Here is an 18,266-nt window from a genome sequence, read left to right on the forward strand (position 1 = left end):
TCCTGGCTTCGGCCACATCGGCCAGCACTGCTGCTCTTCTCTCTGTGAGGTCTTCCTTTATCTCTTTGATGCACTGTTTTGCAAGCTAGGATGCTCGCTTGTGATTGTCTGAGGCTCTCGCCAAGCCACATTGACGAATGAGCTTGAGAATTTCCAAAGATAGGAGTCTATCTGTGACTTTGTCTCTCTAGGCATTCCTCACACAATCATGGAGGTGCTTAACTAGTCAATCGTATTCCTCGTCGATGTCATCATGACAGCAACTTCCCATGTTGCCGCAACAGTGCCAAAGAGCTCCCATTTGGTGTTCGTTCTGAGAATTCTCTTAAACTTTGCAGCTCTTTCTCCCTGCTCTGTGAAGTAAAATTTTGCATGAGGGAGTTGGTGGCCTGATGTGACCAGGGAGCAGAGAGCCTTTGCCTGCCTCCCCTAGTCTCCGGCGACCCAGGACTCACACCCACAAGACACTCCCTGCTGGTGCCTGATAATCTCCTCATCAGCTGACCTCCTCTATCCAATGGCGACCTTGCTCCAGGCTTCTTTCTGGACCACATGGCCACATCATAAGACACTTTCTAACCATTTTCAATAATTATTTTACTCGATGGATTTCAAATATGGTGTGAACCATATGGTTCACTGCCTCATAATAGCAGGGGGTGGCAATGATGCTCACCTACAAAGAGTGAACCAACAGATACTGCAGATCATTACAACATGCCAGTCAACAAAACACTTGCATTCAGTAGACTAGGAGCACCTGTAAGGATGACTAAAGGCCATCTTAAAAGCCTTCATTCCTCTCAGAGAATCGGCAAGCTACCAAAAGTATCCCTCCCACAGGGCAGTGTCTGGCAAGCTACCTGTGGTATATTTGGTATGCCAAAGCTGGCATCGGAAGCATCCATTGAGGACCTGATGGTGCAAGCGCACAAGATCAAGTATGACTTCATTGGTTTGACAGAGACGAGAAGGCATTGATCACATCACATCACTTTTGACACTGGAAAAGAAATATTCCTCAGAACATGCGACAATAAAGGCAACGGTAGTTTTGGTGTCCTCATCAACACAAACTTGGCCCATGAGCATTGATTCATTTGAATGTCTAGCAAGCCAAATCAGATGATTACGCTTGAATAGATGTCTCTTATTGCCAGCAGTTTCTATCTTTGTTGCCTACACACCAATATCCAATTATGATAAAGAAGAAATTGAGAAGTTCTACATGGAGCTGGAGAAGTTCTATAAGGAAGACCACACCTTCTACAAGATCATTGTCAGTGATTTTAATGCCAAGATAGGACCGAGAAGGTCACCCGAAGAACTCCACATTGGAACCAATGTCCTAGAATGGAATGAACAGGATGAGAGACTGAGTTCATCATGTTGACCAAGACCATCCATGGTAACTCACAGTTTCAGAAGGCTGAATCTAAACGTTGGACATGGGAGTCTCCTGTTGAGCAGTTCCAGAACGAAATTGACCACATCGTATTCAATTGACGGTTTTGCCTGATTTATGTCGCTGTTGTCCCAAAATATTTTGTCCACGGGAAGATTATAAAGCTTCTGAGTCTGCACCATAGTAAAATCCAGGATATAATAGATATCAAGAGGAAAAGGAACTTATATTAAGGAAATATAGGAAAGGAGAATCTATATGATATACAAGGAATATCTTGTACTTATTTTTTGCAGAAATTAGAATTATCTATAAAAAGTATCATGGACTTTAAGCTTTATAAATTTATTTTTTCTAAGCCATTGATACCCTTGGACTTCTTGTAAAATGAGATCATACCAGGGGATTTTTGATCATTGTATTTAGGACAATAATTTATGAGTTAGGACATTAACAATTAGCAGTCTATAGCTTTAGTGTGACCTTAGGATGGTAAGTGGTAAAATGGATTAAAAGTATGAAAATATATTTACTATATTTTGTTATGATTATCCAAATTTCAGTAATACATATGGAAGCAGTCTCAGAAATGCATGTGCATCTCCCCTGCCCACCAATGTGGATTGGATTTGGAAACAAGTGCTTTTATTTTTCTGAAGACGCAGGGAATTGGACATTTAGCCAGACTTCCTGCAACTCATTGGAAGCTAATCTTGTTCAGATTGACACTGAAGACGAACTGGTAAGAATTGTTCAGGCGGGCTGGAGTAATAGCACAGCAGGCAGGGCATTTGCCTTGCATGCGGCTCACCAGGCTTCAATTCTGAACATCCCATATGTTCCCACAAGCACCACCAGGAGTAATTTCTGAGTACAGAGCCAGGTGTACTCCCTGTGCATTGCCGGGTATGACCCAAAAACCAAACCAAAATAAAAGAAAAAATTGTTCTGGGGCACCAGAAAGATATTAAAAGTGTGAGAGCATGTGCCCATCACATGTAGGCTCTGAGTTCAGCCATCAGCACCACATCTCCAGCACCCCAGGGCCCACATGTCATCCTGGTGCGCTCCAGAGTACTGCTTGCCCCAGCACTGCTTGTGCACACTGGGCTGAGCTTTGCAGGAAGTGGCTCTGTCCAATTTCTCCCAATGCCCCAGGGTTTGGTCCACATTTTTAGAGGAATAATTATTTGGGGAGCATATTTTCTGTTGGATAGGGAGCTCCCTATTCAGAGGGAGGGTGCTGCACCGGGCTAATGTTGAAAGATAAAGATATTCTCGATTCAGTCTGGAAGCACAGGCACAGACAAGTTTTTGATGTGTATTGAATGCTCTGCCTAGAACCCAGTGAGACATGTCAGATACGTTCTCCCATGTAATCCTCATAGTCAACCTAGAAGCTTAGATGCATTGTTCCCTGTGTGCAGAGTTATTGTATTCGCGTAATTTTTCATTCAAATTGTGGGAGTGGCAGTGTTCACAATACACTAATACAGTAGACACAAAATGAGACTTTCCAGTCACACTAGGAGATATGATTCTTTTAACAAAGTTATTTAGTAGCAGAGACATAGAATAATGACTTAAGCTTAGAAATGGGGTAGAGAATAACTTTTTCATTTATACTATGCTGTCATCCTAAATAGAAGACTGTGGGAAAGACAGACTCAGGAGTGGTAAGTGAGAAAGATGCATGTTTTCACTTTTTTGTTTTATAATAGAAATTTATGAAAAGATATAAAGGCCCCTATGATCATTGGATAGGCCTTAGCAGAGAATCGCCAAGTCATGCTTGGGAATGGACCAATAATCCTGGAGGCAACATTGTGTATGTATTTGCACTTATTTTCCTTTTGCCATGATGACTTAGCATGTTTATAAGACAATAACATTAATATATAAAACCTATAGTACTGTGTGAAAAATAGAAATTCTTTCTATGCCTTTTCATTTACTAGACAGGCTCCTTGAAAACTCGATTCATTGTGATTTTAGTTGAAAGATTTTAGATGATGATGATATATGTATAAGTTCTTATACTTTAATGCCACGATTCAGATGTATTTATGATGAAATATTGATTTAGAAGGCAGAAAGAACTGCTGGTATGCAGTGGGAAAGGGGTGGGGGAAGTGTTCTAAAATCCTAGAAAGTCGCTGATAATTTGATCCCCACATAACCTTTAAAACTCCATTTTCCTGCTGCTGCTGCGTCCATTCACAAAAGTAAAGAATAATGGTTCAAAGAGAACCTGTAGAAATCTCTCTGAGAGATGTACCAGCAGAAAGAGTAGCTCCCTGTGTTGTGGACAGTTCAGTAATGTCATTGGAAAAGCATCGAATGTAAGGGCTCAATCATTAAAATGAAACTCTTTAGCATATTGCTAATAAATATTTTTATTATATGCATTTATGAAGCAGTTTGTGAGATGGCTGAGAATAATTTTCACCAATACAACTTATGACAAAATGTAGGATAATATTGGTTTGTCCTTTCTCTGGCTACAGGGAGCTTAGGTTTTTCAGGTTACACCCATCACAGTGCTCCAAGACACTGCCATTCCTTTGTTTATTGAAATATAGCTCTAACTAGTTTTAGGCTTAACATTGGTTTGTCCTTTCTCCCTGACCACAGGGAGTTTATCTGTAACCCCTTTCTTTGTGCTCTGCTCCCCCAACCAGTCAATCACCTGTATCCCCTAATCAGACTCTGTTAACTTGTAAGGCCAGATTCTTCTAAGGACACTGGACTTGTATTCATAAGTGAAATACTGTCTTTCTCTTCTCCTTATGTTCTTTTACTTCAGTGCAATGTCCTTTTTGTATAGACACAGGAAGACAGTTAATGCCATGGTCTTGTAACTTGGGAGTTAATTGACTCCAAATAATATTTCCCCCTGGGTATCTGCTTTCTCAACTTAAGCCTCAGTTGCCCTTAGTGTCTAGCATCCCAGAAGCAGGGTCCCTATGAGGGATTGGATGGACACAGGGCAAGCTGTGAGCTACCCTGGCATTGAAATGGGTCAAGTAAAAGCACCATAATACTTAACTATATGTTAAGAGCATGATCATGAACAAATTCTGTCATGATCCAAAAAGTAACAACTATATTAAGATGCTGCTAGGGTTAGGAAAGACGAAAATGCCCTTAACACTGTAGTCTAAGATCCATACTGAGATGACCCCACGAGAGCCATCCTAAAAGCTTAATGTATATCTTACTTGGCCATACAAAATGACTAATATTATGAATGTTTGTATGTTTGTTGGACTAAGGAGAGAAGAAACACACTCATAGATGGTATTTTGCTCTTGGGTAGGTTGTCTTGCTGAATGAGAATTTGTCCTAGAAGAAGCTTCCTGTGAGGGAAGAATTTTACTTTTGTTGATTGTATGACCATGAACCTATGTGTAATTTCCAACCCCTCATGATTTGAGATATAACTAAGACTGTAAGAGTGGGCTGGGGTATCCAGAAGGAGGTTGAAGAAGAATGAAGGAGGAGGATCCAGGGGAGAGGAATGAAGGAGGATCAAGGGGATGAGGAAGAGGAATGGAGACAAGATTGGAATAAGCTGCAATTGATACCAACTAGCCTGGCCCTCGTTCCTTCCTTCACCTGCCCATTGCCATCAGCCCCTCCAGGGTGAGGGAAACATGCGAGACCACCAAATGCAGGTGGTGAGAGAGAGCTGCTGTAGCCTTCGAATTTGTTTTTGAATACAAAGCAAAATATATATAAAGTGACAAGATCAACAATATAACTAGATTTGGACTAGATGAATGATACAGTTGGTGGTGTTCAAGAATGTATTGAAATTGTAAAAAGAACTAAATATAAAAATGGTGTTTATTATTAAGAAGTCACATAAGTAACAGACCTTTTTTTTACTTCTATTGAAAAAAAGTGGAGTAGAGGCATTACAGATCACATTAGAGGAATGAATGCAAGATGTTCAGTATATGAATAATCATTTTGTTTTGTTTTAGTTTTCAGGTCAGAGGAACTGGGGAATATGCTTACTTGAGTGACAAAGGTGTGAGTAGTGGCAGGATTTACTCAGACAAGAAATGGATTTGTAGCAAATCAAATGTCTCTGCTTGTCAAGTTACTTGAAACCCATAACTGCATTGTGCTTGTTATCTACAGTTACTGAATGCTTTTCTCAAAGTGTTGACTAAAAAATGTGTAATATTAGTTGACAGCAAAGATGAAAACTGAGTCAGAGAGAATCGCAGAATTCTCCAAATGAAAGAAATTTGGGGCCAAAATGAAACAGATTTGGGACAACATGATTGTAAATTAAATAGACCTTTAGGTTGGAGTTAATACTTGTAACTTGAATCCAGAGAAAAAATCAGTATCACAACTCCAGTTCTATAATATACATAAAACTTTCCCTGCATATACTGTTATTTTCCTTACAAACACTAGGCATAAAAATAGTTGTTTGATAAAACTAGAAAAAATCTTTTTAATAACCCATGAGACAAATCTAAGTGATTTTGTAATTTAAAATATGTTGATACACTGAGAGTTCTTTTGCTGTCTGTTACACGCGTAAGGAGATACTTTTAAAGTAATATTATGAAGCAATATTCTTTTTATTTTTACTTTGTTCATTAATATTTATTGGCGCCTATAGTGTTCAAGGCACTATGCTAGGCACTGGAGCAAATACAAATATCAAGTCAACAAGACTGCCCTCGGAGAACTTACAGTCTAGTTTTGAAGGAGCACATGGTCTCCGGAAAATTTTTTAGGTGTAGATAACTGATTCCTCCCCCCAAAAGAAACTTAAGTTTACCCAATTTATTTCATTCATTTGCTTTAGTTCAACAGTTTCACATAAAAAGCATTAAATCTGAAAATCTTTTTAATGCATACTTTCACTCATAAACAAAATTGTTTCATTAGAAAAAATGTGGAATATTTATTACAATTATGAAAATCTTCCCACATCTCTTATGTTTCCACTTTTTCTATTATTTGTAAACAATTTCTGAAACTGCATCAAAAACATGCAAGAATTTATAGCTGTAAACAGGTGATGCAATATTCTTATGCTCTGCATTTTAAAGAATTCTACTTACTAACAAAATAATTTTTACACTTTAGCATGTTCACTTTGAGTTAACATACAGAGTATTACCATTCTTGGGCTGAAGAGCTCCTTGAAGTAGTAGAGCACATGCCTAGAATGCTTGATGCCCTGGATTTGATGCCATCCCCTGACACCCACAGCTCAGCCCTGATAGTCCTCAGTACAGCTGATGATCCCTTGACTCAGCCTCGCATCAAGTTGTGAGACCCAAATTCAGGCCTGAGAGTAACTGGGAGTGTCTATCTCACATCCTGAGCCCTTATAATAATATAAAACTAAATAATTAAAATTATAACTAAATAATTAAAATTTTTTTAAAAACGGCCAAGACCCAGAGACTGTAAAACCCTGCTCCCAGAAGAGAACAGCACAGAGTCTCCTGCCTCCGCATCTGGCTATCCTCACCGGGGCCCCTTGGAGGAGTGTGAATTGAGTTTCCCTCCCCATCCTGAGCAGAGCCCCGGCAGCTGAAGACCTCCAGTTCCAGTCACAGCCATGCTCAAGACCACTCTCCACACGTTCAAATGAGCCTCACGCATGAAGGAACCAGCAGAGGAACCCAGGTGTGCAGGACTCGGGGCGTAGATCTCCAAGCCTGCTCGGATTGGGACTGGGGCCTTCTTTATCCAGATCCCCCATCTTCCAGGCGTTACACCCACCAACTCCCCCAGCGCCGTGTAATCCCATCAACAGCCAAGACCCAGAGATTATAAAACCCTGCTCCTGGAAGTGCGCGGCCACAACTGCGGCTGCACAACATCTTACTATCTAGGTCTTACTCTGGAGAACCTGGCAGGCTACCAGAAGTATTCTGCCCACACGGCAGAGTCTGGCAAACTCCCTGTGGCATATTCAATATGCCAAAAACCAGTAACAATGATGGGTCTCATTCTCCTGACCCTCAAAGAGCCTCAAATGTGGCACATTTTAAAATCTCAGGGCTAGGACGAAGGAGATGTTACTGGGACCTGTTCAAGGCAATCGATGACCAACAGGGTGGCAGTGAATTAAAATTAAAATATTAGGAAATAAAAAATATATCATGTTTTATTTAAACTACTTTTATGACAGATTGAAATGGTGAGACTCTTTTAGGCAATGGGTATCCAAGTAGATATATTTATATGCTTTTGGGTTTATAAGCAGTAATGCTTTGGATTATGGGTTACGCTGTACTGAGGAGTTCCAAATAGGATGAAATAACAATGCACAATGCACAAACTGTCTCATAGACATGTACAAAAAAATCAATAAAAAATTTGTAAATTCTTTTTAAATATAATTGTATATGCATTTTAAATATAAGACCACTGTGCTTTTATTTTTTTATTTTTTTATGTAGGAGTGGGCTGGAGCGATAGCACAGCAGTAGGGCGTTTGCCTTACACACGGCCAACATGGCCGACCCGAGTTTGATTCCTCAGCCCCTCTCGGAGAGCCCGGCAAGCTACCAAGAGTATCTCGCCTGCACAGCAAAGCCTGGCAAGCTACCTGTGACATATTCAATATACCAAACACAGTAATAAGTCTCATGATGGAGACGTTACTGGGCCTGCTTGAGCAAATTGATGAACAATGGGAGGACCGTGACTGTGACCGTGACACATTTAGGAGTACTATGATTTATACAGCCACTGATTAGCTGATTGAATTGGGCATGAACTCCACCTTACTTTTTTTTTCATAATTTATTTATTTATTTTTCTTCTTATATTTATCTATTGAATAACTGTGGGAAAAGTTACAATGCTTTCAGATTTAAGTCTCAGTCATACAATGATCAAACACCTTTCCCTTCACCAGTACTCATTTTTCACCACCAAGAACCCCAATATACCCCCCTCCCACCCCTCCCAATGCCTTTGAGGCAGATGATTTCTACTTAACTCTTCTCTATATTGACTACACTCATTATTTCGACAAAAGATGCACCATTATTGTTTATAATTCTCCCCCCCCCCAACAATCAGAATTGCTGAAAAGGCATTGTGAAATACTTTTTTTTTCTATAGTTGGTTATGAGAATCATATAATGATTTTGGATTTCTGCAAAGAGCCAGATAATTACGAGATTGGTTTTTGTGCGTCTGGTGTTATGGCCATGCTGGAGAGCCACTCATGGGGGGCAACTTGTGACCTTGGTAGGGTGTGAAGGACGAGCCGGTACCGCACCCCTTCCTATGAGACTACAGTGGCCCCGTCACTGCTGGCTCATACCTGGCTTTCCAATAAGCTTCGAGGCAGCAGCCACCTTGCTGCTGGCAGGAAAAGGCGGAAGGGAGCAACACCCTTTCCCTCTCAGGGAGGCATGGTGCCATAGTTTAACACATGGTCCATTCACTTTTCTGCAACAAACTGCCAGGCTCTGGGTTAAGTCCTTTTGACTCTGGAGCCATGGCTGTGCCAGAAAGCCACTTGGTGGGAGTCAATTCGTGACCTCGGTAGGGCGTGAAGGACAAGCTAGTACCACCCCCTTCCCATAAGACTGCAGTTGCCCCGTCACCAACACTTCATACCTGGCTTTTCAATAAGCTCTGAGGTGGCAGCCACCTTGCTGCCAGGTGGGAAAAAGGCGGAAGGGAGAAAAACCCTTTCCCTCCCAGGAAGGCATGGCGCCATAGTTGAACCCATGGTCCATTCACTTTTCTGCCGCAAGTTGCCGGGCTCTGGATTAAGTTCATTTGCCTCTGTAGCCATGGTGGTGCCGGAGAACCACTCGTGGGGGGCAACTTGTGACCTCGGTAGGGCATGAAAGATGAGCGGGTGCTGCCCCAATTCCCATGAGACTGCAGTTGTCCCATCACCGCTGGCTCATACCTGGCTTTCCAATAAGTTCTGAGGTGACGGCCACCTTGTATGCAGTCCGGATGCATTTCTGCCAAACGCCGCTGGGTTTCGAGGTTTGTTTCTGAGTCTCTGGGATCACGGCCATTAATCTGCTTGATCAGGAGCCAGGCGGCGATTCGGGGTCTCGTTGGGATGGGGAGGAAAGGGCCAGTTCCACCTCCATCTGGTGAGGCCCCACGTATCTCATCAGTGCAGGCCCAAACCTGACTCTCCAGTGGCCTCTGGAGGATGGCGGTCACTGGACCGCCATGGGGAACAGGCCAAGGCACAAAACCTATTTCCACCTGGAGTGGCCCAGCACCAGTAACCTACTGCAGGAACAGGGTGCATTTCTGCCAAAAGCCTTTGGGTTCCAAGATTCCTTTCTGAGTCTCTGGAATGATGGCCATTAGGCAGTTAGATCAGGAACCAAAGAGGCCATGCCTCCAATTATATAGCTGGACCAAATGTGGTTTGTGGATGGTGTCTCCCACATACCTAACTTTTGTTGTTTACTTTCTTGGTAAATATTGCCCCAAGTTTTTGGGGTCTGGCCAAAGGCACAGCAGTAATTTAGGGGTATCTGAAAGTCTGATGGTGCCATCAGGCTGCTGATGCACTGTGCTTTTATTTTTGTACATATAGATATATCAAATAAAATAATTAAATATTATCAATCATAACTTAATTTAACCCTACTTCTTTTTTTGAGATTTTATATTTTATATTTTTTTAATTTTTTTAAATTTTTTATTAGTGAAACACCATGAGATACAGTTGTAGACTTACAGATTTTTGTGCTTGGGTTTCAATTATACAATTATCGATTATCCATCCCTCCACCAGTGCCCATTCTCCACCACCAATGATCCCAGTATCCAACTCCCCCATCCCCCATCTCACCCCACCTCTGTGGCAGGCATTCCCTTTTGTTCTCTCTCTCTCCTTTTGGGTGCCGTGGTTTGCGAAAGAGGCATTAAGTGGCAATCATATTAGGTCTAGAGTCTACTTTCAGCATGCACCTCCCATCCTGGGAGAATCCTTCCAACACCCTTTATTTGGAGCTCCCTTCTCTATTCGAGCTGCTTTTTCTCCTAGCATGTGCGGCTGGCCTCCAAGCCATGGAGTGAACCTCCTGGTACTTATTTAAGCTATTCTTGGGTGTTAGTCTCCTATTTTGTTACTTTATGTTCCCCAGATGAGTGCAATCTTTCTTTGTCTGTCCCTCTCTTTCTGACTCATTTCGCTTAGAATGTTACTTTCCATGTATTACCACTTGTATGGAAATTTCATGACTTCATCTTTTCTAACAGCTGCATAGTACTCCATTGTGTAGATGTACCACAGTTTCTTTAAGCAGTCATCTGTTCTTGGGCACTCAGTTTTTTTCCATATTATGGCTATTGGAAACAGCAGTGCTGCAATGAACAAACAAGCGCAAATGTCACTTTGACTATACTTTTTTCTGTCTCTGGAATATATTCTCAGGAGTGGTATTACTGGGTCAAATGGGAGCTCAATTTATAATTTTTTGTGAACCGTCCATACTGTTTTCCAAAAGGGCTGAACCCGTCGGCATTCCCACCAGCAGTGAAGGAGGGTCCCTTTCTCTCCATATCCATGCCAATCACCTGTTGCTTTTGTTCTTTTGGATATAGGCCAGTCTCTGTGGTAGAGATGAAATCTCATTGTTGTTTTGATCTGCATCTCCCTGATGATTAATGATGTAGAGCATTTTCTCATGTGCCTTTTAGCCACTCGAATCTCTTCTTTGAGAAAATTTCTGTTCATTACATCGCCCCATTTTTTGATGATTTCTTCTTTTGGAGTTCAACCAGTACTTTGTATATCCTTGATATCAACCCCTTGTGTGATAGGTATTGGGAAAATATCCTTTCCCATTCTATACACTGTCTTTGTATTTTGGTCACTGTTTCTTTTGAGGTGCAGAAGTTTCTTAGTTTAAGATAGTCCTATTTGTCTGTCTCTGTTTTCACTTGCTTGGCCAGTGGCTTGACATCTTTGAAGATACCGTTTGCTTCAATGTCATGGAGGGTTTAACCAATCTTGTCTTCAATGTGCCTTATGGATTCCTGTCTGATGTTGAGGTCTTTAATCCATTTTGATGTTACTTTTGTACATTGTACTAGGCAGAGATCTGAGCCCATTTTTTTTTTTTTTGCGTGTAGCTGTCCAATTTTGCCAGCACCATTTGTTAGAGAGGCTTTCCTTGATCCACTTTGCATTTCTTGCTCCCTTATCAAAGATTAGATGAGCCTATGTTTAAGGGGAGATGTCAGTGTATTCAACCCTGTTCCATTGGTCTGCAGTTCTGCCTTTGTTCCATTACCATGCTGTTTTAATTATTACTGCTTTGTAGTAGAATTTGAAGTTAGGGAGGTTGATTCCTCGCATTTTCTTTTTCCCAAGAATTGCTTTAGCTATTCGTGGGGGCTTTTTGTTCTATATGAATTTCAGGAGCGTTTGCTCCATTTCTTTGAAGAATGTCATGGGTTTCATTATAGGGATTGCTGAATGAATTTGAATTTGTACAGTGCTTTGGGAAGTATTGCCATTTTGACAATGTTAATTCTCTCGATCCATGAGCAGGGGATATCATTCCATTTCCTCGTGTCCTCCTTTATTTCCTGAAGTAGCATTTTGTAGTTTTCTTTGTATAGGTATTTTACTTCCTTAGTTAAGCTGATTCCTAGGTACTTGATTTTTCTGGGGCACAATTGTGAACAGGATTATTTTTTAATTTCATTTTCTTTTCTTTCACTATTTGCGTATAGGAACACCATGGTAATCCTACTTCTTTTTAACATTTTTGCCTTACAATCCATTTTATCTCGGGTTTTCTAAGAGGCAGAGTGTCTGCCTTACACTATGTCTCAAGGAAGATTATGTATGTGTCAAACATGGGTATGAAGCTGATGCCCTAGAAAACCGAGGGAAAAGCTGTCCTTGTTCTCCAGAGAAAATTGAAGCAGGAACAAAAACTGAAATCTACCTTTCCTTGATCCCCTCCCCCTTAATTACCCCATAAAATCAGTCCTGGTGGTCCTCACCACAGTTGACGATCCCCTATCTCAGGCCCAGCAACAAGTTTTGAGACCGAAAGTCAGGGCTGAGAGTAACTGGCAGTGCCCAGTAAGTGGAACTGTTTGGAAGCAGGAAGAATTTCAGGGATGGGAGTTATCCAATCTGGTCTGATTGGTTAAAGGGTAAAAAAAGATAAAACCCAGACTGCACTTGAACAAATTTCTGTGGCTCAGTATGCAGTTCCAGAGTGAAGTGTAGCAAGGGTAGCATAGTGGAAGGTGGGGGATGGGAAGGTGGAGGGGAAGGGAAGTTTCTAGCTCTTGATTTCGGAAAGTTGGATGATCTTCTCTGTGTGTGGGTAGCAGCTTTAAAAGACAGCACATCTTGTTCCTTTGCGTGTGTGTTGTGTGGAGGAGCTGGGATTAAGATACTTTTTCTGGGAATGAAGATGTGGCTAACCTGTAAAGATCTTGCCTTTGCCTGCATCCTCCTGAAAATCACACTGTGCCCTTATCACCTTAGTTTCCACTCCATTCATAATTTCCACTGAAATACAGAAGTACATGATTAGCATTTTATGTTCCCATACCATGTGTGGCTAAATCACAAATGACAGGAATTCTGTTTCTGAAACTTTTGAATAAGTGAGTCATTTTTTTTTTCATGGAACCACTTAGACTATGGGTTTATTGCTTTGTCTTATTTTTCAATTTTAGGCCACTGTGGTCGCGGTGTTATTTTTCATATGGTTTTGTATCATGTCACGTGCTATCGTGAGCACATCATAGTGATGCAGGGGCAGGGGACACTGGTTGATCTATAATTCACAGGTTATTTAATATTTTCAAGATAAAAAAACATGAGTTTTAAAAGTGGTTTTTTTTTTTAACCATTCCCCACTTGTCCAGGTTGTGTGGACCAGCCTGGCCGACGACCCATTCCCCGTGGTGCTCCCCAGCCTGGCACCCAGACTTTAACTCCTCCCCGGAACCTGCACCCCACTCTCAACTGCTGCCCCTCCAGCACTGCCCCAACTTCCTGCACTAGGTGTGTGCGACCCTATCATTGTTCCTCCATCTACTCATCCGGAATACCTTCTAAACCCCTAACCAGAAAACCACATGGACATTAACGCGTCTATGTGAAGTACTTATTTTCTCTGTAGCCCGCATTTGAGGTACTAGTAATCCCCGGTCTCACACATACCTATCAATAAGCCATGGCAATGCACAAAGATAGCCCGATTGCAGGGGCCATATCATACAACAACATGAGAAAAAGCTCCAAAACACAAAGATCATTATGATAAAACAACACAGAAACTCATCAAGCCTAATGATTGAAGTTGCTAGCCCAGATGAACAGGCTGGAGCGATAGCACAGCATGTAGGGCATTTGTCTTGCATGTGGCCGACCAGGATTCAATTCTTCCATCTCTCTCAGAGAGCTCGGCAAGTTACCGAGAGTATCCTGCCCGCACAGAAAAGCCTGGCAAGCTCTCTGTGGCATATTCAATATGTCAAAAACAGTAACAAGTCTCACAATGGAGACATTACTGGTGCCCGTTTGAGTAAATCAATGAACAACAGGATGACAGTGCTACAGTGCTACAGCCCAGATGAATTAAACATTAATAATGAACTCTATAACATCTCAAATAAGGAATTTAAAATAAAACTTTTAAGGATGTATAAGGAGCCCAAAGAAGCACTGGAACACACTGCTGATAAAATACAAGAGGATATGAAAATTGGAGTGAGGAAAATGCGAACAAAAAAATACAAGAAAAAATGACAGACCTAAAATACTTGGTAGGCAAAATGAAAAACTCATTGGAAGGTCTCAGCAACAGAGTAACAGCTGCTGAGGATAGAATTAGTGTGCTCCAAGATGAAGTGCAGAGACTCTCCAGACAACCTCAGAAAATGGCAAAGAACCTCAAAATATACCTACAGATGTGAAGAAAAAATTGGTATGAAGCCAAGAGAATAACATAAAAATCGTTGGAGTTCCAGAGGGACAGGAAGAAAATCCTGTGAAAGAAGAAACTGTCAAATACATCATTGTTAAGACATTCCCAGAGCTGAAGATCTCTTGAATCAGATCCAGGAGGCCAGAAGGGTTCCAGCTAAAATAATCCAAATAAAAGTACTCCAAGACATATCCTGATCAGAATGACAAAAATGAAAGACAGATAAAATTCTGAAAAGAGCAAGACCAAAGAAAGAAATTGTTTATAAAGGAACATCTTTTTTTTTTTTTAATTAGTGAAACACCATGAGGTACAGTTGTAGATTTACAATTTTTTGTGCTTGGGTTTGATTATACAATGATCAGATACCCATCCCTCCACCAGTGCCCATTTTCCACCACCATGGATAATATCCCCCCCACCCCCATCCCTCCATCCCCCCCTGCCTCTGTGGCAGGGCAATCCCCTGTGTTCTCTCTCTCCTTTTGGGTGTTGTGGTCTGCAAAAGAGGCATTGAGTGGCAAACATGTTCAGTCCATAGTCCACTTTCGACATGCATCTCCCCTCCTGGGAGGATCCTCCAAACACCCTTATAAAGGAACATCTTTAAGATTCACAGCAGACCTATCCGATGAAATCCTAAAGGCCCAAAGACAGTGGTGGGATATAGTGAACAAATTCAATGAAATAAACTCCTCACCTAGAATACTTTACCCAGCTAGACTCTCATTCATGTCAGAAGGAACTTCACAGACAAACAACTCAGGGACTTCATAGCCACAAAACAATGGCTAAAAGAGTAACTAAATTGGCTACTTTAAGACAAGACAAGCCCCCCAAATACACCAAACTTTGGCAGAAAGATGGGACAAAACCCCATAACAATATTTTCTCTCAACATCAATGGCTAAATGCACCAATTAAAAGACACAAAGTGGCAGGATGGATCTGAAAACTGAACCCAAGATTCCGCTGCCTGCAAGAAACATCTGAACAGGCAGAGCAAACACAGATCAAAGTGAAAGGTTGGAAAACAATTCTGCGAACAGTTCCCTCAAAAAAGCTGAAGTGGCCATATTAATATCAGATCATATAAACTTCAGACTGAAGAAGTCTAGAAGAGACAGTGAAGATCATTTCTTAACGATCAAAGGATCTGTACACCAAGAGGAACTCAGTCTTCTAAATGTACATGTACCTAATGAGGAATCAGCAAAATGCTTAAAACAGCTGTTCATAGACTTGAAGAAAGACATTGACAGCAACTCAATAACAGTTGCAGATTTTAACACCGCTGTATCACCTCTTGATATATTAACAAGACTCAAGCTCGGCAAGGATATGCTTTATCTGAGGGAAGAAATAGAAGACAGGTATAGTAGATGTATTCCCCTGTCTTTGATATACATATATACATATATATGCATATATATGCATACATATATGTATATATGTGTATATATACATATATAAATATAAATATCACATTTCACCCCCCAAAAGATAAATACACACTCTTCTCAAGTGAACATGGGACATTCTCCAAGATAGACCACATACTGGGCCACAAAACATATCTCCATAAAATTAAGAGTATAGAAACTGTATTAACGATCTTTCAGACCAATGAAATGAAAATTGAAGTAAATCACACTGAGAAACAGAAATTCAAAATGAACACATGGAAATTAAACAGCTCACTACTGAATAACAAGTGGTTTAGAAAGGAAATCAAAGAGGAAATCAAAACATTCTTGGAAATGAACAGGAATGAAGAAAAGAGTTACCAGAACTTATGGGACACAGAAAAAGCAGTGTTAAAAGGAAAGTTCATAGCTCTACAAGCATACCTCAGGAAGAAAGAGGGAGCCCACATAAATAATTTAACCGTACAGCTTAAGATCTTGTGGAATGACCAACCAAAAGAGCCCATACCAGACGGGAGAAAAGAAATCATAAAATTTAGAGCAGAAATTAATGGCATGGAAACCTCAAAAACAATCTGAAAGATCAATGAAACCAAGAGATTTCTTTGAGAAAATAAACAAGATTTATAATTCCTAGCAGGACTCACAAGGAATGTGAAAGAGAGACTCCTAATAAACAGAGTCAGAAACGAAAAGGGAAACATCACAACAAAACCCACAGAAATTCAAATAATAATCAGAGATTACTTTGAAAAGCCTTATGCTATGAAACTAGACAACCTCGAAGACATGGATAAATTCCTGGATTCCTATAATCTCCGAAAGCTGACCCAAGAAGAGTTGGAATACTTGAACATACCTATCACTATCAAGGAAATCGAAATAGTAATAAAAATCTCCCAAAATACAAAAGTCCTGGCCCAGATAAATTCACCAGTGAATTCTTCCAAAGAGGACCTAATCTCAATCCTGTTCAAGCTTTTCCAAGAAATGGAAAAAACAGAAACACTTCCAAACAGTTTCTACGAGGTAAATATCAACTTCATACCCAAAGCAGACAGAGACACCACACACAAAAAGGAATTACAGACCAATATCCCTGATGAATACAGATGCAAAGTTCCTCAACAAAATACTAGCAAGTACAATTCAACGACTCATCAAAAAGATCATACACCATGACCAAATAGGACTTGTCCTGGGTATGCAAGGATGGTATAACATTCACAAATCAATCGACATAATACACCGTATCAATAAAATGAAAGATAAAAACCATATGATCATATCAATAGATGCAGAGAAGGCATTTGACAAGATCCATCACCCATTTATGACAAAAAATAAACAACTCTCAGCAAAATAGAAATCAAAGGAACTTTCCTCAATATAGTCAAAGCTATCTACCACAAGCCCACAGAAAGCAGTCTTCTCAATGGGGAAAAGCTGAGAGCCTTCCCTTTAAGATCGGGTATAAGACAAGGTTGCCCACTCTCACCACTTTTATTCAATATAGTACTGGAAGTACTTGCCAAAGCACATAGGCAAGAAAACGATATCAAAAGCATCCAGATAGGAAAAGAAGAAGCCAAACTATCACTATTCACAGGTGATATGGTACTATACTTAAAGAACTCTTAAAGGCTCTACAGAAAAGCTCCTAGAAATAATAAGTTTGTATATCTTAGTGGCAGGTTACAAAATCAATACCCAAAAGTCCATGGCCTTCCTATACACAAGTAATAAAAAAGAAGAGATATTTTAGTGCCTCAGGAAATTAAGCACCTTGGAATCAACTTAACTAAAGAGGTGAAAGACCTATACAAAGAAAACTACAAAAAACTACTTCAAGAAATAAAAGAGGACACTAGGAAATGGAGACACATCCCCTACTTATGGGTTGGAAGGATTAACATCATCAAAATGGTAATACTCCCCACAGCATTGTACAGATCCAATGCATTACCTATAAAGATACCTGTTAGTTCTCGAGTGATTGGTCGGGAGTGCAGAGATAAGCAAGGCATGTGTAAAGTTTGAAAGTGGAGGATTAAAGCTCACTTCAGGCCATTTATCATTGAGTAGCTTTTGAAGTCCCTTTTTATTGGGTTGATGATCAAAACATCTAGCATACATCAGAGTACATCACTTTTTCAAGTACACATTGTGAGTACACATTAGGCTACAAAATAATGTGTACTTTAAGGTCTTTTGAGCTTTTGTGTTTTGATCTTATGTACTCTGATAATGATCTGATGATGCCACATCAGAGTACATAACATCAAAATACGTAAGCTCAAAACACCCTAAAGTACACATTATTTTGTAACCTAATGATGCACATAGTTCTTGATGAACTAAATCAGACCACCTTATAAATCTTTACATCCCTGCTTCCCATATATTCCACATCAAAATTTATGCAAGCCTACACAATGGCCCAGTAAAGTATTTGTTTTGTTTTAACCCAATCATAGCACAGTCAAT

At 40.4% G+C, this 18,266-nt stretch overlaps 1 protein-coding gene across 6 annotated transcripts in view; it reads left to right on the forward strand.

Moving 5' to 3' along the window:
- The window catches only part of LOC130025093 (C-type lectin domain family 2 member D11-like), a 139,094-nt gene that overhangs the window by 43,556 nt on the left and 77,272 nt on the right, over positions 1 to 18,266 (forward strand). For 4 of the 6 annotated variants that reach the window (XM_056116019.1, XM_056116011.1, XM_056116004.1 and 1 more), the window contains 3 exons: positions 1,969 to 2,147; positions 3,127 to 3,233; positions 5,395 to 7,795. In XM_056116019.1, the coding sequence (XP_055971994.1) occupies positions 1,969 to 2,147; positions 3,127 to 3,233; positions 5,395 to 5,521 (413 nt within the window). In that variant the 3' untranslated portion in view covers positions 5,522 to 7,795. The other 2 variants (XR_008792644.1, XM_056116032.1) reach the window with 2 other exon arrangements.

This window comes from Sorex fumeus, unplaced genomic scaffold (genome assembly GCF_029834395.1).
Source record: "Sorex fumeus unplaced genomic scaffold, SorFum_2.1 ptg000003l, whole genome shotgun sequence".
Lineage (NCBI taxonomy): Eukaryota > Metazoa > Chordata > Mammalia > Eulipotyphla > Soricidae > Sorex > Sorex fumeus.